Here is a 25,657-nt window from a genome sequence, read left to right as displayed (position 1 = left end):
TTTAATATTTAGTCCTTTCAGGTGGAAAACATTTATCCATATAAATGATGCGATCCAAAGTGCATTTGAACAGCGGTGAAACACTTTCTTATGATGTGTTACATTCATACGAGCAGACAGAGTTTGAAAGTAAGTTTGGAGCAGAAGAAATAGAAATAAACCTTGTGTAAATTCTCAGCTTTACGCTAAGATAAAATGCTATTTCTAGTCATTTTACATGCACATGTTACCAGGCACAATCATATTTGTTTATCAAGTAAATTCACGTTGGATCATAATTTCTTTTTTTCTAGTAAGACCTTTGATATTAGGGCAAAAATCGTATTCTTGTTAGTAATTTTTGTATTGTTTTCCTGTAAAAATATCAAAAATCCTTAAAACAAGATCAGTTTGATTTATCTTTTTTTAGAAACAACACTGCATATGATATTTAGGTTTTTCAGAGAATGTATTTTTAACATGTGTATTTTGTCTTACTGTACTGACAGAGTTTTTATAGTCAAAACAAGTGAAAAATCTACCAGTGCTGAAGAAGTAATCCAAAGTATTTAGAATATGTTACTGACCTTGAGTAATCTAATGGAATACGTTACAAATTACATTTTACAGCATGTAATCTGTAATCTTTAGTGGAATACATTTCAAAAGTAACCCTCCCAACCCTGCTCGTATATGCATTCCCGCACCTGAATGCTCTGCAGGCTGTTGCAAGTCTAGATGACAGGTGCCGGTGCCTACTTTTTGTGGAAAACTGTATCTTGTAAACATGTAAAGAGTGAGAAGATACAGTGACTCCTTTTTGTATTGCATCATTACATCATACGTAATCTGAAATATGGTATATGCAAAAAACAAAACAAAACAAAACAGAAAATATGATTTTAATGCAATTTGAAATGCAACATATTTAAAAATGTTACAAGAACGACCATTTTATATATGTAGCATGTTTTCCCAAACTACAGGCCTAGTGGAATTGGAATATCATATGCTCAAATATCAACTATTATGTTTATGTGGCCATTTATCATGCACCAGCAGATGGTGACAATTGTGTTATGAGTGACTGAGTCAGTCTTTCAACACTGACACATACCAAACAGCATAAATGATGCCTCCACAGGGCACTCCGAAGGGAGAGCAATCATGGCGGCCAAACTAAAGGGTTGTTCCAAACACAAATCTGAATGATTTAAAAGTAAGTTCCGAATTGCAGTTATTTTAAAGCCCAAAACCTTCAGCCACCACACATAATGAAGCATTTTTTATTGCTTTATTAATGGAGAGGGAAACATCATCACAACAAAAAACAATAATAATATGCGATTCAAATGTGTGCAACGGCATTCCATTTAAATTAGATCACTCATATTTAATTTAATTTTAACTAAGGTATTTTCACACATTCATAAATTAAAGATTATGATTTGTGGGCCTGGGTAGCTCTGCGAGTATTTATGCTGACTACCACCCCTGGAGTTACGAGTTTGAATCCAGGGTGTGCTGAGTGACTTCAGCCAGGTCTCCTATGCAACCAAATTGGCCCGGTTGCTAGGGACGGTAGAGTCACATGGGGTAACCTCCTCGTGGTCGCGATTAGTGGTTCTCGCTCTCAATGGAGCGCGTGCTGAGTTGTGCTTGGATCGCGGGGAGTATCATGAGCCTCCACATGCTGGGAGTCTCCGCGGTGTCATGCACAACGAGCCACTTGATAAGAGGTGGATTGACTGTTTCAGAAGCAGAGGCAACTGAGACTTGTCCTCCACCACCCGGATTGAGGTGAGTAACCGTGCCACCACGAGGACCTACTAAGTAGTGGGAATTGGGCATTCCAAATTTGGAGAAAAAGGGGATAAAAAAAACAAAGCAAAAAAAGATTATGATTTGTGTATTGCCTAAGTATTGTCTTTTGGGCTTCACTCTTTCATTGCACTGGCTTTCTCTTGTTGAACTCAAAAGCTGGAATAATGCTGGAATACACTTAGGAGAGCTAGCAGAAGGCTTTCATTATGACGCACATTTTGCAAGAGCATGCAAAATAATTAGCGAGAGAACGCAAAAATTTGCAAGATCACTCAAACTTTTCGGAGGAAAGCAGAGTTTTGTGAGAGAAAGCATTTGCATTTTTTTTTTTTTCTCCCCCACCCAACAAATTTTTTCCACACCACCATGACACTTTAGGGGCTCAGTAGTATACTACTATGTATACTGTTCATTTTCCATTTCCTTTTTGATTTGTAACTAGTAGCACCTAATAAACAAGCAAAAACATTTTTTTCCTAAAAATGAATGTCCACATATGTAGACAGCGGGACAACGTTGTGAAATTTTAAATAACACTAAGTTATAGAAAGTATTTTTTTCATCAAATTGTTTGTTTCCAGGAGTGTTGGTTATTCATGTTTTTGAGACGTTACAGACTTTACAGCTGATTTTCTGTAAAGCTGAATAATTAATTCTGATTCAAAGTAATGTCCATCATCATTCAATCACTGCCAACCATGTTAAAATTAAATGTAGCATTATAAAATTCTGAATCTATGTACTGATTACCATTGTCCCACATCTGCCAAACATGCTGAGTGGTCCAAACATCATCTGCAGCCTGAAACTGAACTTTTGGTTGGATTTTAGGATTGAATGCACTTAGCTGCATAGAAAGCTATAGGATGCTCCCTTGCTCCCTAGTTCACTCTTTAGTGAACGACTTAACCACCAGTGTGCTGTCTGTCTGCACTGGTCTCAAAACAGTTCAAAATGCAAATGTAAATCCTTACTCCATATAAAGCCTCTGAAAGCAAAATTTTAGTAAAATATATAGGAATGCATTAACTAATGTTAATGAATAGAATCATATTGCACAGAGATAACAAAATTAAACATAACAACATGTAAATTAAATTGAAGCTAAATGACCCACAGATGTGTTAGTCTAGAGTATATAGAGAATGGTTTGAAACACCAAAAAAATCCAGTGAGTTGCATTTCTGTGGACGGAAACGCAATGTTGATGAGAGAGGTCAACGGAGAATGGCCAGTCTGGTTGGAGCTGATGGAAAGGCTACAGTAACTCAGGTAACCACTCTGTACAATTGTAGTGAGCAGAATAGCATCTCAGAATGCACAACATGTTGAATGTTGAGGCGGATGAGCTACAACAGCAGAAGACCACGTTGGGTACCACTTCTGTCAGCCAAGATCAGAAATCTGAGGCTGCAGTGGGCCTACCATTTTTGTGCCTCAGCAGAAATCCAGATTTGTCAGACCAGGCGACGTTTTTCCAATCGTCTACTGTCCAGTTTTGGTGAGCCTGTGCCCACTGCAGCCTCAGTTTCCTGTTCTAAACTGACAGTAGTGGTACCCGGAAGGGTCTTCTGCTGCTGTAGCCAATCCGCCTCAATGTTCGACGTGTTGTATGATCAGAAATGCTTTTCTGCATAGCACTGTTGCAACGCGTGTTTATTTGGGTTACTGTCACCTTCCTGCCAGCTTGGACCAGTCTGGCCATTCTCCGTTGACCTCTCTTATCAACAAGGCGTTTCCGCCCACAGAACTGTTGCTCGCTGGATGTTTTTTGTTTTTCGCACCAGTCTCTTTACACTCTAGAGACTGTTGTGTGTGAAAATCCCAGGAGATCAGCTGTTACAGAAATACACAAACCAGCCCGTCTGGCACCAACAATCATGCCATGGTCTAAATCACTGAGATCACATTTTTTCCCCATTCTGATTGTTGATGTGAACATTGACATCATAATTTTTTAATCATAATTTTTTCTACTTTTGAGGAAATGAGGTGCCAGTGTCCACATATGTAGACATCATGTTTATCGGTGTGCTGACGTGTGAAAAATGTACAGATTTTTTTAAAGTGGCATATCAAATGAAACTAGAGACTCTACTCTTTACAACCAAACCAGTTTCAATGAAAAAACATAAAGATATTTCTTACCAGAGGCACTTATGTTGGCCCTGCGTCCGTAGGAGTGCTTCAAGGAAATCTACGGTATCCTGTTGTGTCACGTGACTCGGTGCGGCAGAAGTTAACTTAAATGACAGTCTGGAGTCTTGTGAACAGTATTCAGTTCATTTTTATTCAAGTTATGCATTGTGTATAGTGAAGCCAAAATACAGTATCCACGCATGTTGATGTGGGGTCGCAAGAGGATATTACTCGTTGTATTTTTTTTATCGTGCAGATGTTATCTCGGTAATAAATGTTATTTTGCATTTTTAATAAATTTTTGGTTAAAACATATCTTAACTTTTGGCTGTCCAATTAAATAATGATCGAAGGAAGAGTTTTAAAAAACTGCAGTAAATATTGCTTCTGGGTTGAGTAGAATTGTTTACTGCTATTATGAATACTTCCTAGCTCTCCTCCACCTTTCTTTAATTTTTTTATTCACAACTTTGTTGATGTTTGTCTCCCTCTGCTGGAGCGTAATTGCTGGCATGAAAAAGTGATAGAAAACTTTGAAATATCAGATTTGTTTTTAATCGTGTTTTGCAAGCATGGAAACAATCATGTAAATTTATATAGTGATCATATATATTTTTCTATTTTTTCTCTGCTGTAAAATATGTAATGAGCTTCATATTGCTCTTGTGTAGAGCAAAACTTGCACACAATCCATAGTGATGTCTGCTTTGTCTGCAAATTGCTCTTTTCTGTGCGTTCTGGAAAAGTAATGGAAATTTATTAGTCAAAAAGTGAGAACCCTGGAAAGTGCTCTTCTATGCATGTTTATGCTTGACTAATGATATATTTGCCCCTCCATCCTGGTCCAAACTGTTTTGAAAATGAATGCACTTCTTTGAATACCTGTGTCTTTGTGTCTCTGTAGAGAGAGAGCTTGTAACCCCTCCACTAGATGGCATCATTCTTCCAGGAGTCACCAGACAATCTCTGCTGGACCTTGCCAGAGAATGGGTGAGAACTATGAATTTGTGTGCGTCTCCGTGCAGCATGGTAATTCTTGATTTGATGTGTGGTGTTTTCTTCAAGCGAAGTTCATAATCTTAAAATCGATTAGGAATTAATGTGGCCATGTATTCATCAGCCCTTTTAAGTTAAATATTTTGCTGTCAACTAAAGTTGAGTTTCATGCAAGTACTGTGCATTCTTTGCTTCATATATTGTGTTATTGTATTTTGTGTCATTTGATATATTGACTAGTTTTAATAATATAAAGGGATAGTTCACCCAAAAATGAAAATTCTCTTATAATTTACTCACCCTCACACCATCCCAGATATGTATGACTTATTTTCTTCTGCTGAACTCAAGTGAAGATTTTTTGAAAAATATTTCAGCTCTATAGGTCTATACAATGCAAGTGAATGGTGACCAGACCTTTCAAGCTCCAACAAGCATATAAAAGCAGCATAAAAGTAATTCATAAGACTCCATTTTTAAATCCATATCTTCTAAAGTGATATGATGGGTGTGGATGAGAAACAGATCAATATTTAAGTCATTTTTTTACTATAAATCTCCACTTTCACTTTCAGATTTGAAAGTGAAACTAAGCAGGCACCAAATGTGACTTTCAGAGGTAGAAGTGAAAGTGGAGATTTAGAGTAAAAAATAGGATTTACATTTTGATCTGTTTCTCACCCACACCTATCATATCACTTCTAAATATATGGATTTAACCACTGGAATCTTATGGATTACTTTTATGTTTCCTTTGTGATTTTTGGAGCTTGAAAGTTCTGGCCACCATTCACTTGCATTGTATGGACCTACAGAGCTGAGATTTTCTTCTAAAAATCTTAATTTGTGTTCTGCTGAAGAAAGACAGTCATATACATCTGGGATGGCATGAGGGTGAGTAAATGATGAGAGAATTTTCATTTTTGGGAGAACTATTCCTTTAAGTGATTATGTATGGCATTCATGGGTTCTGAAGTAAATTATCTAAAAAAATAAAAAAAGTTTTGCTTGATTTTACAAAACCTAAATGTGAAGTATGTAAAAAAATATTAACGCTAATGACTACAGACTTATTCCTATGCTGCATTTTTATGGTATGATTTCATTGGACATGGTATTATAATGGTGTATCCAAAAAAAATATGGTATTACCCTGCTACCATGTTTTTTGGAAAAGTATGAGGTACCATGGAATACCACGGTATATGAATTTGGTAACCATTCAGTACCATGGTATATGTCAAAGTACCAGGGTATTACCATCTGTTACCACATTTTTTTATTTTTTTTTGAGAGGGTTGTGTGTCTTTTTCAGGGGGACTTCAAAGTGACAGAGCGCAAAGTAGTAATGAAGGAGCTGATAAATGCTTTAAATGAGGGCCGAATTCTGGAAGTCTTTGGTTCTGGCACTGCATGTGTGGTGTGCCCGGTTGGCAGTCTACTCTACAGAGGACAGGTAACTAGTAGTGGAAATGCACACTTCATTTGTCTTATACAAATGTCCATTTCAACTTCTTGCCTGCTTTGAGTTTATAACAAATATTTGCACATTTATTGAAAACCATTCTTAATTTATTTGTATTTTTTTTTAGACCTACCAAATTCCTACAATGCAGAATGGTCCAGATCTTGCAAAAAGATTCCATAAGGAACTCACTGACATACAGGTATAGAACTTCTACAATCTCATTACTGTTGAAAATGCTCTAAAAAATACATGTTTTCTTACAGTCTGTCCTTGCTTTGTCTAAATCTCTCCTGCACAGTATGGAATCAAGCAGAGGGACTGGGCACCACTGGTTGTCTAGATAATATCAGTCTGGAAGATTGTCAGGTCTCATGTCTAAAACCTTTCATTACGTGTGTTTTTGTTTGTGGATTTAGAGAGAGAGATGTTATTCTACAGTAACAAACTTTTTAAATGAAAATTCACCTATTAAATATGCAGTCTAAACAACCTTACATCCTCCTTGCTTAGAGAGCCATATGGCACAGTTTGTAGTACTAGAGATTATCCTTAAACCATTTGAGCACAAGCATCATAAACCATGTGTATGCAACTAATCTTAAAGGCACTATAAGTAAATATATTCTCCTTGCAGTAGTGAATGAGCTTGTTGATAGATCTTAGTAGTATGGAGGTTTTTGTTTGAATCAGTTTCCTTATTGTCTTCTAAAACGGCTGAACATTTTTCTTCAACATACTCACCAGCCACTTTATTAGGTACACCGGTACATACCTATTCATGTGATTATCTAATCAGCCAATTGTATGACAGCAGTGTAATGTATAAAATCATCCAGATACGGGTCAGGAGCTTCAGTTAATGTTCACATCAACCATCAGAATGGAGGAAAAAAATGTGATCTCAGTGATTTCGACTGTGGCATGATTGTTGGTGCCAGACGGGCTGGTTTGAGTATTTCTATAACAGCTGATCTCCTGGAAATTTCACACACAACAGTCTCTAGAGTGTAAAGAGAATGGTTCAAAAAAACATCCAGAGAGCGGCAGTTCTGTGGGTGGAAAAGCCTTGTTGATGACAGAGGTCAGAGGAGAATGGCCAGACTGGTCCAAGTTGACAGGAAAGTCACAGTACCCCAAATAAACACGCATTGCAACAGTGCTATGCAGAAAAGCATTTCTGATCATACAACACGTCGAACATTGAGGTGGATGGGCTACAGCAGCAGAAAACCCTTCCGGGTACCACTACTGTCAGTTTAGAACAGGAAACTGAGGCTGCAGTGGGCACAGGCTCACCAAAACTGGACAGTAGACGATTGGAAAAACGTCGCCTGGTCTGACAAATCTGGATTTCTGCTGATGTACACAAATGGTAGGCCCACTGCAGCCTAAGTTTTCTGTTCTTAGCTGACAGAAGTGAAACCCAACATGGTCTTCTGCTGTTGTAGCTCATCCGCCTCAAGGTTCAACATGTTGGGCATTCTGAGATGCTATTCTGCTCACTACAATTGTACAGAGTGGTTATCTGAGTTACCATAGCCTTTCTGTCAGCTCGAACCAATCAGGCCATTCTCCGTTGACCTCTCTCATCAACAAGGCATTTCTGTCCACAGAACTGTCGCTCACTGGATGTAATTTTGTGTTTCGCACCATTCTCTATATACTCTAGAGCAGTGGTTCTCAAACCTGTTCCTGTAGGCCCCCCAACACTGCACATTATTTATATCTCCTTTTTCTGACACACCCAATTCAGGTCTTGGAGTCTCCACTGTTGAGCTGATGAGTCGAATCAGGTGTGTTTGATTAGGGAAATATCCAAAATGTGTATTGTTGGGGGACCACCAGGGACAGGGTTGAGGACCACTGCTCTAGAGACTATTATGCCTGAAAATCCCAGGATATCAGCAGGTACAGAAATACTCAAACCAGTCTGTCTGGCACCAGCAATCATGCCATGGTCAAAATCACTGAGATCAAATTTTTTCACCATTCTGATGTTTGATGTGAACATTAACTGAAGCTCTTGACCCATATCTGCAAGATTTTATACATTGCACTGCTGCCACATGATTAGCTAACCACATGAATATGTAGGTGTACCTAATAAAGTGGCTGAGTGTATAACTGTATTAACATTACAGCTTTTAGACTGAGGGAATGGTGCTAAGAAATCAGACAGCTGAAAAGAAGCAGAATTCTGCACATAATCATTTTAATGTAAATGTATGTTCACTGAGTTGCTTTTTCATTTGTGTAATATGAGAGTACACATTGTCTTTTCCTACCAAGAGGACAGAAATGTCTACATGTTGCATCAATTTATACAGCTCTGTTTTTTTTTATTATTATTATTTTACGAAAGACAGGAGCAGTGAGACTAATCTGAATCTGTTAAAAGTCAAAAATGGTAAACAGTGTAAATGATTGTTATACAGTATATGTCTCTCTGGAGCAGGATGCATTTTCTAGGACAATGTATTTTCACCAGATTTAGATCAAAACCATGGAGCTTGAGCTGAGGTAATGCACGCACAAATGAAGGGCTGAGGTTGGACGGAGGCCCAGAGTTACTTTAGCAGCTCTAGAAACCACTAGAGAAGTCAGGATGAGAGAATCTTAGTGCACTAGGCTGTACATTATCTATAACAATATTTGGAAGAACAATGTGACATGTTATGTACATGTGTGTGTAAAATATGAAATCGATGAAAATTCGGAATGTTTCGGTTTTAACTTATTTCTAGTGTTGATTTATGGTGATACAGTTCGAGTTCTGTTCTCCTCTTTTTTTTTTTTTCTGTTCTCTTTTTTTTTTTTTTTTTTCTTATTTTACTTGTGAACACCCCTCATTTCTTTACCCCCCCCTTATTTTAATCCTACATTGTAATCTGTATGCTGCACATCTCTCCTCTTCTAAGTGCCTAATGGAGATGGCTGTTACTTTCTGTTTGAGTTCAGTACCATTTGCATTTGTCTTTATTGTACTGAGGGGGCTGCTGTTGTATTCACAATTGATTTTTTTTTTTTTTCAAAAGGTTATTGGAGTCATTACTTTTTCTGTTTCTGTATTTTTACAAATAAATTCAATTTGCGTCCAAATAAATGTAGGCCTTACAGTTTTACTACATAATGGCTATTTCACATTTGTTTTGGGGGTTCTAGTTTGCCCCCTTGTGTAGTTATTTACTTTTGAACAGCTTCTCGGATATTATTGGGAGAATCTCACAAAACCTGTCAAGAACATGTCTAGGACATGTTTTACCCCAAAATCAAAAGGAAAAATGAAGCATATTTTTAGGACTATTAAAGGAATGTTCCTGGTCCAATATAAGTTGAGCTCAATTGACAGAATTTGTGGCCTAATGTTTTTACCACAATTTATATTTTTGACTGGTCCCTCATTTATTTCAACAAACAAAGCCTGGTTACACGGAGGCACTTACAATAGAAGTGAATTTGGCCAGTCCATAAATGTTAAAATACAAATTGTTTTTAAAGTATAGCCACAAGGTGTAAACATTATACGTATTAACATGATTTGGGTGTGATAAAATTGCTTAACTTTGTGTAAAGTTATCCAATATTGCAACTTTGTTGCCACAACGTGACGCTGGAAAACCCCATGAGTGATATTATCCCACTAAAGTCATATAGAACAGAGATTTTATCAAACTAAAACCATGATTATTATTTATTTCACAATCTTTCACTTTCTCTGTTCCACTGTGGTGGAATGAGCTTCCAACATCCACACGATCTGCTGATACCGTCTCAGCTTCAAAGAACCAGATGAAAACACTCTACGTTCAGCTACGTTCACTCACTTTTTGGAGCCCAGTTTAATTGTAATATGATACAATATAATACTGATATTTTTTTATTGTTATTAGTATAAAGATGATATTTATTTTGTACAATAGTAATATATTTTTGCTGTACGTCACCTGGAGCTTTTATTTTGGTGGAAAGCTGAAAGTGCTGTTGTATTTACAGAGACTAGCCAGAGATGGGGAGTCAACTTTAGAACGCGCAAGTGCAGTGTGTATTTAACAATTTGCAATGTTGCTCACTACAAATCTGGTAAAGCGCTGTCACCTTCTTTTATGTTATACTTTTAACCCCTTTTTTAAGGATTTCATAATAACTTAGCAGTAAGCCAACAAATGTTTGGAATTACGTGAATGTGTATACATGCAACGCTTTGCATTCACAATGCGCGCAACGGCCCTGAGACCGCATTATGAACCCCGCATGCGTCACCTGTTAACATAGCTCTTAAGGATCATGCAATTAGTCTAATGACGCACTCTTTAGGGAACTCTTTAGCACAGTACAATCATCGCGAGATTCCAATATTGCTTAAGTTTATATCGTCGGCATCGCGATGATATCATGAATATCCGATATATCAACTAGCCCTAACCTTAGTATGTCTCACTTTCAAAGAAAACATTATCACACATACCAACACCACAATGGCAGTTTGCCACCTTTATTTATTAGACTGATTTTGTTATTTCACAGATAACATGATGGTTTTGAGAAATTGTCCTTTTTTTTATATATTTCATTTAATCATATAATAACTTATAATCACCAATCTTATAGCCTTACAGCCCCACGTTAAACTTTACCTTGAAAAGACATTACAATATTTTTAAACTAAACAACATAAGATTAATTTTATCCATGAAGCATGTTTAAAAAAACTAATAAAATGTATACCTTGAATGCACTTTGGTCGCTTTGGATAAAAGTGTCTGCCAAATACATAAACATAAATGTAAAAGGCAAATAAAGTATGAAAGTATGAAGTAGAAATGATCCATATAATATTGTTCTTCTGCAATATAAGCCCAAATAAAGAGTTTATAAAGAGCACTATAAATTCCATTATGAATAACGCATCTTGTTTGTGGTCCAAGGGTAGCATTAGATCGCTGATATTTAGGGGTTTATAAATGGAGGTATCTGTCGAGCTATTCTTTCTCACACACTCTGGCCGTCTTCAGGAGAGTCTTCCTCAAACAGAGCTAGGGTGGTGTGGCCCAGAGGGTTGTAGATGATGCTGTCCACCTCTCCACCACCATTGGCCGTCTTCTGAAAGTGGATTTCTAGGTGGTCCTGCAAGCTCTCTAGGTCCATAATGGCAGGGATGCCTGTAAGCTGCACTGTGCGCAGGCACACTGAGTCACAGGTCTGGAAGTGAGCAACAGTTAGTTTACAGCAATAATAACATTATACATTTTTATTATAAATAAAAAATCAGCAGACACAGGCTGCATCCGAATTCCCGTACCGTCAGAGTATGCCCTGCATTTGGTGAAGAACATACTTCACGTCCAATAAAATTTTTTGTTCTTCAGGTGTGCAGGTGAGTAGTATGAATACATTCCCAGATATACTTCAAACAGACCCAAATATATGGCATATTAACAACAACAAACGCAAAAAACAATCTAATCTAGTTTCGTAAAACAAGTACAATTTAACCCCAAGGAACAACTTTCTTGGTATATACTGTATAGCACTAACAGTTGAAAAGAGGCGCCTAACTTGCAGTTCTCCTGCGTTTTTAATTGTTAATTTTTTTAATTCAGCTATTTAAGTGAGACATCTCCGCAGCTCATGTGCCCTTATCGAATAGTATATGTTATCCCAGTATTTATCAACTACTGTTTTATGAATGCCAAGGATTTGGACACACTACTTTGTTGACAATGTTTCTGGAACACAATGTAGTAGGGAAGTATGCATATTCTGACACAGCCATAGCACTATTACTAAGATTAACAGTATTGACAGTTAATCTTGACATTCTCAATTCCCTTTACCTGGAGCTGCGAAATCTCACCATTGAGGAATGGTGTGACCTTCACCTTGTGCTTCCTGTTTTTCTCAATCTCTACCTCGTGATCCTGTTTGTCTGTGAGACCTTTTGCAACTGGAGACGAATGAAAAAGAAAGAGAATTAAAAAAAACTCAAGAAGCATGTCTTAACATGTGTCAATCTGAACAATTCTGGATAACGTACTATCATCATCTACGAAGGTAATGACCACAGTGCTAGAGTCGTGCAGCATGTCTTTGTCCTCCACCTCGCCTCCTCCATTCCTTTTCTTAGAGAAATGGATGTCCAGCTTGTCTAATAGTCGATCCTCAGATATTTTATTTGGGAGGTTAGAGATTAAGATTCTGCGCTGGCAAACCTTCGTGTTCATCTAAGAGATGGAAAGACAAAGATGTAGGCAGCCTGCAATTTTTTATATCAATCCAAAAAGTACAATTCATGTAAATGGAGATCACTTTGACTACCTCAACATATCTGGGTACCAGGAACTGAACTGGTTTAGCCTCCACATTAATGGCACACTCCCCAAGCTCCACCCGATGCTCCTTCATGCTCAAGATCTTCTGAGCCACTAACAAGGTAAGATGGGTGAATCAGAAGTTTACAGGAGAGAAAAAAAGCCAACATGTGCTATATCTCTGACATGCCGTATCACATGGTAATGAGGTTGTGTTTTACTGATCTTAACATACCTTCCTCTTCCTCAAATGTAATCAGTGCTGTTCCCCCCTCCATCGGATAAACTATATGTGGATTCACATCAAAGCTCAGAGCATGTGCACCTTGAGCTGTCACTCCTTGAAAGACAACTTTCTTCTCAGGCACTGCAGTAGAGATCTATGGAGCACAGATGAAGATCTTAAGCCGGGTGCACACTGTACTAATTGTTTGTATGATTACTACAGTTTTTGTAGGTATAGTTTTATTGTAATTTCATTAGTATATAGAGACATAAAAGATAACTATATTTTGTGTGTCACAGGACCACAGTGGTACATACTATAAAAACATAAATTAGACAACAGTTTGTATATTCATACGTGCAACACAAGAATACACAGTGCAAGAGTGAACAATACAGTGCAAATGTAGCTTGCCAATTGTTGCTTGTCAGACTGTATATGATTCCAGTGAGCTCTTTGGGAAAAGCCACGGCACACTGTGCAACATTCATCAGATTGTTCGATACACATGATAGCCAAGATTTTGGTCCCAATCGTCCCGCAGCAACTGACAGCGCTGACTGGGAGTTTTATCTCATCTGGCCATAGTAAGAGCAGTCACACTGCACAACTTGCAACACAACATTTCTGACACTGCCAGAACTTTGTCGGAGGCTAAAGGACATTTCACATCAAATGCCAATTTTCAATGCATAAATCTAGTGAAATATACAGTATATGCATACAAATTCCTTCATCTATTGAATATATAAGCTTAATATGGTAAATACTTAAATATCGCACACTGTAACATAGCCAAATCTCCATTTGAACATAGGAGTCCCCGGTGAATATCGGGCTTGTTTACAGTGAAAATTGCGCATTATGCAACAAATCTTCATTTTTTTCATTGTAAGAAAAAGAAAAGACTACGAAAATATTTGAACATTCTATAAATTGATTTTAAAAACTACAACCTCAATTCCCAAAAAGTTGGGACAGTATGAAAAATGCTAATAAAAACAAAAAGGAGTGATTTGTAAATTATATTCACCCTTTGCTAAATTGAAAACACTACAACTACACATTATATGATGTTTTACCTTGTGAATTTCATAGTTTTTTTGAAAATGTACAGTCATTTCCAATCAGTTGATTGCAACACGCTCCAAAAAAACTTGATACAGGGGCAATTTAAGACTAATAACAATTTGATGAATTGAAATAAGACAATGTGAAACAGGAGATGTTAAACAGGTGAGGCAATTGTGTCATAGTACTGTATACTGTACATGGAGCCTCCAAAAACAGCCTAGTCCTTTAAGAGCAAGGATCATTCAAGACTTGTCAATTTGCCAAGAGATGCTTCAGCAAATAATCCTGCACTATGAGAACAATGTTCCCCAAAGACAAATTGGAAGGATTTTGGGCATTTCACCCTCTACAGTGCACAATATAGTTAAAAGATTCAAGGAATCTGGTCAAATCTTGGTGCGTAAAGGGCAAGACGAAAACCACTTCTGAATGCGCATGATCTCTGAACCCTCAGACATCACTGTCTTGCAAAACATAATCTGTAATGGATATCATGAATAGGGTTGCAAAATTCCAGGAATTTTCAAAGTTGGAAACTTTCCATGGGAATTAATGGAAATTTGCAAAATTGCAAGTTAGCCTATAACAAGGAATTTAAATGTAGTTGAAAAAAAATACATCTTGCAGCATAATCTTGGTTAAAACAACCAGATTTAATGCAAATTCAGTTGAATTTTTACCCCGTGCATTCCTCACATGCACACAGTACACTACTTACTGCAGGCTACTTACTACAGCAGGACTACTGAAGCCAGACTACTGCATTTGAGCCCAAGGACTACATCCAGTCAAGTAAGTTTTGATGATATTACTAGGGTAAATATATTTGATCTATGGTATTATAGTTTAACTAGCAAATACTAAATCAAAATGTGTTTATACAGTAGCTAGCTAGCCAGTAAATCAGATAAGCTAAATGTAATCTAGCTAACATCATTTCATTGACAATTTAAGAGGCTAGCTATCATGGTGTTAGCTAGCTCAATTGTGATGCTGTTTCTTCTGCCTTCTGCTAGCCAGTTTTCTGTTATCATACAAGAACGTAGGTTATAGTTTGATTTAGCATGCTGATAGAGGAGTGTTCATCTATTCATCCAGCCTAATTCTATTCATTTGTCCAGCATCAATTGTAAAATATTTTTACCATTCCAGAATATTCCAATTGTTTAGCTAAGTATTTTTATATCTGTGCTTGGCGTTGCATTAGGTTTTTTTACAAGCTTTTCTCTAATCTTATTCTACAGAACAATGCCACATGCTCCATCTGATGTGTGGATACATTTCACCTCAGCCAACGTAGAAGGGAAGGTTGTGTACATTTGCAAATACTGTGCAACGACCTATGTTAAGAATGCCCAAAGATTTTTCCAATATTTCCAAAATTCCCCAGCTTAACTTCCCATGGAATGTTTCCGGAAATTTACCGGAAATTTTCCGCCCCTTTGCAACCCTAATCATGAACATGGGCTTGGGATTACTTTAATAAACCTTTGTTAGTCAACACCATTCGCTGCTGCATCCATAGATGCAAGTTAAGACTTTACTATGCAAAGCAGAAGTCCTACATCAACACTGTCCAGAAGCACTGCCAACTTCTCTGGTCTCTGTCTCATCTTAGATGGAAAGTTGCACAGTGGAACTGTTTTTTGGACCAAAGAGTCCATATTTAAAAAAGTTTTTGAAAAACAGCCGTCTTGTTATCCGGGCCAAAGAGGAAAAGGACCATTCAAGCTGTTATTAGCATCAGGTCCAAAAGCCAATGTCTGTATGGGCCAGGGGTATGTCAGTGCCCATGATATGGGTAACTCGCACATCTGTGGGAACACCATGAATGCAGACAGATATGTACAAATTTTGGAGCAACATATACTGCCATACCATCCAGCACCGTCTTTTCTAGGGATGTCCCTGTATTTTCAGCAGGACAACCTCAAACCACATACTGGCCAAATAAGCAGAGAGTGCGGGTGCTAGATTGGCCTGCCTGCAGTCCTGACCTGTCTCTGAGAATGTGTTGCGCATTATGAAGCATACCATACAGAAACGAAGACCCCATACAATTGTGCAGTTAAAGACATACATAATGGATGGATGGGGAAAAATTCCACTTTTTAAACTTAACAAACTTGTGTCTTCAGTGCACAAATGCTTAATAAGTGTTATTAGAACAAATGGTGATGTTTCACAGTGGAAAACACTTGACTGTCCCAACTTATTTGGAGCGTGTTGCAATCATCTGATTTGAAATGACTGTACATTAAAAAAATTATAACAATTTATTCACAGGATAAAACATCATATAATGTGTAGTTGTAGTGCTTTCAATATAGCAAAGGGTGAATATAATTTACAAATCACTCATTTTTGTTTTTATTAGCATTTTTCATACTGTCCCAACTTTTTCAGAATTGGGGTTGTATCTGCTGACTAATCAGTTATCTGCCTTTTCCACCACCTCAGTAAGTCAATGGGATTTTTTCCGTCTGCTATAGGAAAATCCACTTATAAAGTCAGATCAGTTCTAAAAGACATGGCAAACTAAATCAGAACAGTCTGAAGGTCTGTGCCAAGTTTGGTGGATGTAGCGTGAAAGCTGCGGGAGTTACAATTGATCATTTTTATCTTGGTTTAGGGATTTTGGAAAGACCACAAACCATGTCTATTGAATAACAGTATGTTGGCTTTGTCAAGCCAATATAACAATCGATTCCTATGGAGCCTTTTACACTGGGAGCGAGCATTCGACAAAGCGAAGTTGTGTGTCGATTTTTTTCCCCCTCGCCTAGTCAGTGCTGTCAATTGCTGCGGGACGATTGGGACCAAAATCTTGGCTATCATATGTATCAAACATTCTGATGAATGTTGCTTAGTGTGCCATGGCTTTTACCGAAGAGCTCACTGGAATCATATACAGTCTGACAAGCAACAATTGGCAACATTTTATTTTTATTTTCTCCCCAATTTGGAATGCCCAATTCCCAATGCATTCTAAGTCCTCGTGGTGGCGTAGTGGCTCACCACAATCCGGGTGGCAGAGGACAAATCTCAGTTACCTCCGCGTCTGAGACCGTCAATCCGCGCATCTTATCGTGTGTGGAGGCTTTATGCCATTATCCGTGGCATCCACGCACAACTCACCATGCGCCCCACCAAGAGCGAACCTCATTATAGCGACCACGAGTAGGTTACCCCATGTGACTCTACCCTCCCTAGCAACCGGGCCAATTTGGTTGCTTAGGAGTAGGGATGCACCGATACCACTTTTTCTCTTCCGATCCGATTCCGATATCTGAAATCTCAGTATCAGCCGATGTCGATCCGATACCAGTGTTGTTTTTTCATAATCAGTTTAGAATATCTATACCTCACTGAGTGATGCTAATTATATGTAAAGAAACACAAACCTTTAACTACACATTATTTCAATATAAATGTACAAGCTATTAAGAAAAACTTTATTGTTAACTAGTCTACTGGATAAAATTAACAGTAATTCCAGTCTAAGTGTTCATTGCAAAAAACATTCAACTTGTATCTGGACTTTAAAGGATTCAGTTCTCTTTTTTTTGTCCAATTTAGTTGTAAGATATCAGTTCACTTTTCATTCACAGTTATTTTTTGGAGCCCATTAAACTTAAATATTGTTATAATTTGTAAACAAATAATACATTATTATTATTATTATTGACTTTTAGAATTTTAAATACAACAGTAATATATCTCAATCGTGCACCTTTAACTTTAAAACCCTCTGGCTTTTATTTTGACATTCTAAACTCTCCAGTAAGTCCTGTATGTGTCTGTTTGTAAGCAAGTTCACAGTAGTTTAATTCACTTCTTATTCAAATTCTGGTAAAATGCACCTCCGGCGCCATTCTAAATGCATATTATAAGTGAACCGAACTATTGAGCATCTACATCTGAGATGTTGTTCGTGAGTAGCACTCAAATGTTGCGCAACACGTGAAGGCTAAAAACAGTGTGTGTGTGTGTGTGTAAACAGAGCAGAGCCATTCAATAACACACTGGCGCTGCACGTGCATATTATATATTTACTTATTAAACACAGCCTTTTGTGATTCATAGAGCTATCGTACGTCTTCATGTAGCTTTGAATAAAATGCACGAGTCATATGAACTACTTCAGTGGTGTTTTTATGGTTCTTTTATGTCATTTTTGGAGCTTGACAGGAACGAACATGACTAACACACAGTATCGGATTTGGGTTGGGCTCGTCGGACTGATACCCGATCCATCTAAAAACGTCAGTATCGTAGCCGATGCCGATCCAGGTATCGGATCGGTGCATCCCTACTTAGGAGACCTGGCTGGAGTCACTCAGCATGCCCTGAATTCAAACTCGTGAACTCCAGGGGTGGTAGGTTATCGGCAAACTTTAAACTCTTGTTTTAGCGCAGCGGTTGATTGACAGGTGAGGGGTGGTACTTCACTGCTGCCGGGACGCATACAGGACGGATTAGTGTTTACACCACAAATGCGATGTGGTCACATGAGATTTTGACCACATTTGTATATGATTTTTGTGATCCGATCACAAACTATTTTAGACCCCGTTTCAACCTGTATTTAGGGCTAACCGCATGTGATTGGTTTACCCAAAACGCATCTTAATACTGGGTGGAACAGGGTCATTGAGCCACAGAGCTCACTCAGTCCCGTGAATGCAGCTACAGTATGATAAGTGTTGATAAGATCTACGTGATCATTGTTTTGAATGGCAAATGCAAACCTCAGTTTGCTGTCTCAGACAGTCGTTTTTTCTCTCCAGGCTTCCCAACTCCTCCTTCATTTTCAAGATCTCCGTCCTCAGTCTATTTTGTTCCTTCTGTGCAGTTTTCAGTTTTACCTGCACACCGGGTAGCCCATCAACACAGAATTGTCAGTTATTTTTTCTGTTTAAAAATATTCTTTAAATGTGCAAATATGATCAAAGTCTGTTTACTTGGACAGACCTTTTCTTTATTCAGTGTCTCAGTATGTCTCTTGTTATCTTCCTCAAAAGACATTTTCCTCTCCATTGTGCGTTGTTTAAATTCCTTAGCAAAGTTTTTGTTGTTATCTATGGCATCTTTGATGATTTTTTGTTCCTTCAATAAAGCTTCATGCTGAGTCTGTGGACAGATGAGAGGACATACTCATTAATGGACAGCAGAAATGTGCCTGTATTCAGGTTGACAGGAATATACCTGCTTTACACCTCACACACCTTGCATTTGTTGATCTCCTTTATTATGTCCTCGAGGCGTTCCGACGGCTCACCGTTAATTATAAGGGAGAAATCCTGAGTTGACATATTTGACAAATAAAGTGAATCTATTGAATACTGAACTGAATACAAAAGTCTTTACCAAGTAGACTTCATTTCCTGTACCTCGTCCGTAGACATCTTTGAAAGCACGATAACCTGTGTGCGTGGGTGGAGACGGGGACAACCGTTAAGATGCTTAAGGTAGCATAAAAACATTTATTTACAATCTATGACAAGTAAACACCTGAAAGCACTGTTTTCATTCAATCTTGATGTAGATGTATTTAACATATGCCTGAATTAAGTTGTTTAAGTTTAACATAAGAACACGAAGCAAAGTTCAAAACAGGAAACTTGTCTTCAGAGCAAAACTGAGCATTATAAAACTGCGTAATATAACAAAGTTTTTTTTCACTCATTATTTTTCGCCATTATTTCAACACTTTATTCTGTTCTGACACATAGTAAATTCTTTGTTTAGTTTAGTACATTTCGACTTTTTTATATTAAGAAAATGTTGACATTAAACACTTTCACTTGTGATCTTTATGATACTGCGTCTATTACGACTGTTGTTTTTCACGACAAAACAACAATTAGATTGACTTTTCGTTAATACCGTTGTATCCTCTATCTCTCGCCATTGTGTGTCACGAGAATTTATTGTGTATATAATTATAAATTAAATAACGATCAAACGAACACTTACTGCGAACAAGCTGGATAGCAGATTCGGTTTCGTTTTCTCAGAAAAGCATGAGGGGCGTTTCGATGATATGCATTATTAGGTCTCAGCCTAAGACGCCACGCCCACGGACTGCCCACACTCCGTGCTCATAGGTCTAGACCAGAGCCCTTCTACATAAGGATACCACAAGTTTAGTATAAATTAGTATAACGCGGCAGTCCCATAGACATTCTAGGGGGTACACTGGCGAGGAGACATAAGGCCATTTTTTGAATGGATGTCTATGGAGAGAATGCTTCAGTGTGTTGAATAAAATTATTTTGTGAGGAAACAGCTCATTACTTAATGAATTGACCGCCTGTTCTCTAATCTTCATCATGTTTTACACTAAACAATCCTTCTGGAATTAACTATGTGTGGAGTTGACTACTATGGTACGGGCAAGTTTGCGACAGATAGGTATCAGTTTGCGGCTCTCCCCTTTCATTTGTATGGTATCCGCAAATGGTGACTTACTGCCGTAACACGCTAGTTGACCGTTACGCTCTCTCCTATGGTTAAAAACGCGGAGGTTGTGTTAACAATAAATAAAACAATCTCTGACTAGGCATAGGTTTACACTCAAGAGCAGATCAAATCGATAAAAAAAAATAGTAGATAATACCATGTTAGCATACTTCGTTTTAATATATTCCAGGGTACGTGTCTAACGAATCATGGCATTTTTGTATTTTTAATTTTTACAACTTGCTCTAACAAATCCAAAACGCTCGTGTCCCTGAAGCAGTTCGGTGAAACTGTGGTTCAGCTGCTTTATTTTTTTTATTTAATTTTATTTATTTATTTATTTTACTTTACGGTGTATGAGTACCCGCCTTTGGCAGGAGCTCTAAAATTCCAAGTACTCAGATGACACGCCTCTTCCATTGATTGACAGCTACATTTACCGCTGAAAGCGCTGTCAATGTAGGCGGAGTTTAAACAACTACTGTACATTTAATACGTGCGCAAAGTTATTAATTTCTCACCTGCACTCAGGAACGTTGCGAGAAGAACGGTAGGTCAAGTATTTCTTTGTTCGTCTCATGTTTGTCGTTACATTTCCATTCTTCATTGAAAAAGTTCAAACAGTGTGTTTTGTATTAAACATGTTTATGCAGCACAATGCGTCAATTGTTGCTGTGCGAGATTTTTTTCATCTACAGTGAATTAACTCACGACCACTAACAATAGTAATAAATTAACAGCTCACCTTAACACGATCACATAGAGTTATTTTAGAGGAAAGTAATTTTTTATTTTATAAATAAATATATATAAATATATGAACTGAGTAAAAAAAAAAAAAAAAAAAAAAAAAAGAATGCAACTGGTCCTGTGTTTGTTTTTATTGTAACTCCTTTAACATCCAACATTTAACAAGATAGGTAATTTGGAGTCCGCAGATCCACGGATTGGTCAATTCACCTTCTGCTGTTCCGTGTTTACAAACCAACTGTCGTATAGGCTACTTTAAATGGAAGTTGAATGAAAGTGTCCCTTTTCTTTCATTTAGTTTTAGAAGGGTTTTATTGAGCATAAACTTAAATGACTTGATTTCTGAAATAAACTGTATTATTATTTTGAGCATTGTGTTTAGGAGGAAATAGCACCTAAAAATTAATCAGTGCATCAGTGCATGTAAAAACAAAAAAAAAAAACCCCAATTCCAGTTCCTCGTTTTTGTCTGATGTTTCAAGAGTTTATAACAAAATAATCGGCTGAAACCAATGTATCAGCCACAAGGTGGGTTGGCAAACCAAAGAGGGAATTTCCATTTGTTAGGACAAAAATAAAAGGTAACTTGTAAACATTTATTTGGCTTTTGTCCTTGGTGTTCTCTCAGTAATTGTCAGTCAATAAGATGCTGGCTCTTAAACTTAAACATTTCCTCTTAAACATTTATACGCTGGGAAGCCTATCAGTTATTGTTTCTGAGGTCAGAGTAGGTTCTATCTGTGTCCATCTGGTTCACTTTTCTGAATGTGAAAGAGGAAGTGATAAATAAGGAACAAAACTAAATACATAGCTAAAGATCATGGGAGAAAACAGAAAATAAAGTACTGTTATAACTGAGAGAGCATACCCAAAATCCCATAAAAATTTCGTTTTTATGGTATTCAACATTATGCCACAAATGGTGTCAACTGAGCTTACAGTAACTTGAACTGAACCTGGAATTTTCTTTTTAGCAGTGATTTCTATTTGATCTAACCCTTAAAATTAGTTTTATTGCTGTAACCTAATGTAGTTAAGTTTATTAAGACATGTTAAATAATATTTTGGACTTGAATTAAACCAGCTAATTTAGATGTTACCATATGAAGCACATTTTTAATGTTACAAATTTCTCAGAGGTCACTTTAACAATTAAAAAAAATAAAAAAGCTAATAATATTCAGTTTTCAAAATCCATCAGATTCTATGATAGAGTCTTAATCATTTTAACATTTTCTCTCTGTCTCTCTCCTTTTCCATCAAGATGTTGAAACTGACAGTAGGCTTAGCACTGGTGACCCTGGTTGCTTGCTCGCAGTGCCCCAACAGTGAAGTCTGTGAGGCAGGCCAGTCATGCTGCCATGCTCCCACCGGAGAGTTCAGCTGCTGCACTTTCCATCATGTGAGAAAAAGAACTAGTAATAGATATATATACAGTACTGTGCAGAAGTCTTAGGCACATAAGATGTTTCACAAAAACATTTGTCTTAAGATGGTTATGTCTTCAGATTTAGTGTCTCATTAGGAAATATAAATTTTAGACTCCCATACATCCCAGTAAATAGACTAGAATAGAAGAACAGGGAGCCCTGCAACAGATGGCATGGCCCCCACAGAGCCCCCCACTGAACGTTGAGTCAGTCTGGGATTACATGAAGAGATAGAAGCAATTGAGAAATAGATAGAAGAACTGTGGGGAATTCTCCAAGAAGCTTGGAACATCCGATCTGCCAACAACAAATAAAAACTGTGTCCAGGTGTCCCTAGGAGAACTGGTGCTGTTTTGAAGGCAGAGTTGGTCACACCAAATATTGATTTAGCTTTTTTTATGTTTACTGGCCTTAGTATGATGAAAACTATATATGGCATTATTTTTGAGGACATCCTCACTATGCAACATTTGCCTTTTAGGCACAAGTGTCTAAGTATTTTGCACAGTACTGTATATACTATTATATACAGTATATGTTCATATATACAATTTGTACCACCCTCATTTCTCTTCCAAGTTTATAGGGAGAATGTTGTAGGAATTTCAGAGTTTTATTGTAGAATACTCTCCTAGGAATCTACAGAAAGTAATCTAAAGAAAGTTGTAAATGGGTTTAAATGAGATCAGACAAGAGGTGGTATGTTCCTAAATTGCACCTGCAGTTGCGTTGATATGGAAGACAAAGTGTTCTGTGTTCTTGTTTTATATGCTCAGTCAGATATTCTTGAATAGCACCCCTAACTACACACATCTACTCTGTCAGCTCAGAATAAGAGAGTTATGATAAGGTACTCCATGGAGTCAATATGCAAATTGCTTCACTATGTAACTCATTGACTTGCTTTGTTATTCAAAGAGTTCAAAGAAATGAAACTATATTCAGGAGATTGTCAGTCCAAAGCCTAGCTTCGGTGTTGTAGTGCTCAATAAAGGTTTTTCATTATGTACTATCATCAGCTCATGAACGTTTACAATAGTATGTGTGTGTGTGTATCTAGGGAGAGTGTTGTGAGGATCACCTGCACTGCTGTCCTGAGGGCATGTTGTGCCAAGTTATGGAGTCCACTTGTTTGAATGCCTCACATTCACTGCCATGGGCAGAGAGGACACCTACTAAACAGAAAGGCCTTCCCAAAGTGAGAAATTATATTTGAGTATATAAGACACTTTTAACAGAGCCTAAATATTAGTTTAAGCTTTTGTTCATCTGATTGAAAAAGAATAACCTTTTTGTGTGATCATAGATGTTATTGGATGAATTGATGTTTTAATAATCCTTGTCCCTCAGTCGTTCAGAATGATCCCCTCGTTACCTGCAAGTGAAAATGACATCATCTGCCCTGATGGTTCCTGCTGTCCTGCTGAGTTCTCCTGTCTGCTGTTGGCTTCATCATACGGGTGCTGTCCAGTGGCACAGGTACATTATTGCTGGAACTTGGGACAAAACAGATCAGCTTTACAATGACATGTCTTTGAGAATAAGGTGCTGTTAGTAAACCATAGACCAAAATGAACAATCAAATAGATACAAATTTTCAAGTCAATTAAATTTAGTATAATTGGATATACTGTCCAGTTGGAGTTATTATTTGGTTTGAATATTTGTTGACTGTAGTACTGAGGTTGTTCTTACTGGTTTCAGGGCATTGTGTGCACCGATGGGAAACACTGCTGTCCTAAAGGCTATGAGTGCAGTGCAGACAGCAGTTCCTGTGTCAAACACAAAGGTATGAAAGAGAGTGAAGGAATGAAGTCCAACTAAAGAGATATAAAGACAATGATAAAAACATATATTATTCATATGCACACTGAATTTATTATATGTCTGTTATGATTCTGCTGTTGTCTACAAAGTATAAAGAGAAAATAAAATAATGAAATAAACATGAACAATTTAATGTAATGCACTTTTGCGTACTGCTGCAATGGTGGTGTCCTGTGATTGCTTTTAGAACCAGTTGAGACTGTTCTTTGCGGAGATGGGAAGTCAGAGTGTCCCATGGACAGCACATGTTGCAAGACAGAGGTGGATGATCAATGGGCATGCTGCCCCATGCCAAGGGTATATACATGGTCAAAATAAAATCTGCAGAGACATGTTGACAATAAGGCCTAGATCAGTGTCATTTGACAGTTTTTCATGACAAGAGGTAGTGATCATAAACCCACAAAACATTAAATCTTTTACTGTTCTACTCCTGAAGTACTCAAATCCATCATTCATGGAACTTCAAAAACCTTATAAAACCTCTTCTCATCCTTTTCTATTTTTTTTCCCTGTTGTACAGTGAACAGGGATATATATATATATATATATATATATATATATATATATATATATATATATATATATATATTATGTACTATTAATTGATGTTTTCACTCAGATTCGCTTCCCTTATATGTGTGTGTTTTTTAATTTAGGCTGTATGTTGTGATGACAAAGTCCACTGTTGTCCAGAAAACAGTGTCTGTGATGTCAGAAGCTCCAAATGCTTGTCCTCAACCAATCAGGAGCTGCCAATGTGGGCCAAGTTCCCTGCTCGCCTTAGGGCTAAATGGGAAGATCACAAGTGTAGGCTATTTTTTCAAAAATGTATCAATTATCTGATGGCTGCCACCAAGATATATGCTCATCAAACCTCTGTCTCTCATTCTCATCAGCTGTAGCTGTTACTCCAGAAAGGACCACTGAAGGTGAACCCACTACAAATGGACAAATCACTACTGCCCTCAACCAAATGACTACACCATCCAATGCATTCTCAGAGAGTATGTGGATATTTGTAAATAGTTAGTGACTTACTTTTGTCGTTTTGTGACTTTTAGTCCATGTCTAATAACTTTAAGGTCATCTATGTGCAAGGGTCCTCTCTTTTAACATATAACCATAGGTTTATCCCAGGGGCCCGGAGGGGCCCTGAGCTGCAAGGTCT

The 25,657-nt window shown here is 37.5% G+C and overlaps 3 protein-coding genes across 18 annotated transcripts in view; 2 read left to right on the top strand and 1 right to left on the bottom strand.

Annotated features, from left to right (window-relative positions):
- Positions 1-11,027, top strand: part of bcat2 (branched chain amino-acid transaminase 2, mitochondrial) — a 22,979-nt gene extending 11,952 nt beyond the window's left edge. Inside the window, exons 8-11 of the mRNA XM_051716967.1 lie at positions 4,847-4,932; positions 6,254-6,394; positions 6,531-6,605; positions 6,705-11,027. Coding sequence (XP_051572927.1) covers positions 4,847-4,932; positions 6,254-6,394; positions 6,531-6,605; positions 6,705-6,746 — 344 coding nt within the window. The 3' untranslated portion in view covers positions 6,747-11,027. The remainder of the gene's footprint in view (positions 1-4,846; positions 4,933-6,253; positions 6,395-6,530; positions 6,606-6,704) is intronic.
- Positions 10,883-20,085, bottom strand: ifi35 (interferon-induced protein 35). The gene is made up of 10 exons (XM_051716968.1): positions 19,994-20,085; positions 19,408-19,440; positions 19,243-19,317; positions 18,989-19,147; positions 18,766-18,882; positions 12,950-13,094; positions 12,722-12,828; positions 12,441-12,627; positions 12,241-12,350; positions 10,883-11,605 (listed from the first exon to the last, which is right to left on the bottom strand). Exons 2-10 carry the CDS (start codon positions 19,420-19,422, stop codon positions 11,396-11,398), a joined length of 1,125 nt encoding a protein of 374 aa, XP_051572928.1. The 5' UTR covers positions 19,423-19,440; positions 19,994-20,085; the 3' UTR covers positions 10,883-11,395.
- grna (granulin a) overlaps positions 19,408-25,657 on the top strand; it is a 27,413-nt gene continuing 21,163 nt past the window's right edge. For 14 of the 16 annotated variants that reach the window (XM_051716939.1, XM_051716938.1, XM_051716949.1 and 11 more), the window contains exons 1-8: positions 19,408-19,485; positions 22,494-22,631; positions 23,720-23,857; positions 24,010-24,138; positions 24,364-24,448; positions 24,674-24,783; positions 25,146-25,296; positions 25,386-25,493. In XM_051716939.1, coding sequence (XP_051572899.1) covers positions 19,477-19,485; positions 22,494-22,631; positions 23,720-23,857; positions 24,010-24,138; positions 24,364-24,448; positions 24,674-24,783; positions 25,146-25,296; positions 25,386-25,493 — 868 coding nt within the window. In that variant the 5' untranslated portion in view covers positions 19,408-19,476. Of the gene's footprint in view, positions 19,486-20,901; positions 21,030-22,493; positions 22,632-23,719; positions 23,858-24,009; positions 24,139-24,363; positions 24,449-24,673; positions 24,784-25,145; positions 25,297-25,385; positions 25,494-25,657 lie in introns of those variants that run through there. The other 2 variants (XM_051716948.1, XM_051716937.1) reach the window with 2 other exon arrangements.

Source organism: Myxocyprinus asiaticus, chromosome 14, assembly GCF_019703515.2.
Source record: "Myxocyprinus asiaticus isolate MX2 ecotype Aquarium Trade chromosome 14, UBuf_Myxa_2, whole genome shotgun sequence".
NCBI lineage: Eukaryota > Metazoa > Chordata > Actinopteri > Cypriniformes > Catostomidae > Myxocyprinus > Myxocyprinus asiaticus.
Note: the sequence above shows the minus strand (reverse complement) of the source record. Positions and strands in the feature narration are given on the sequence as shown.

Coding starts and splice junctions, on each gene's coding strand:
- ifi35 (XM_051716968.1), bottom strand. Junction 12,628..12,721: donor TGGTACCCAGATATGTTGAG/GTAGTCAAAGTG, acceptor TCCATCTCTTAG/ATGAACACGAAGGTTTGCCA. Junction 11,606..12,240: donor GTGAGATTTCGCAGCTCCAG/GTAAAGGGAATT, acceptor GCTCACTTCCAG/ACCTGTGACTCAGTGTGCCT.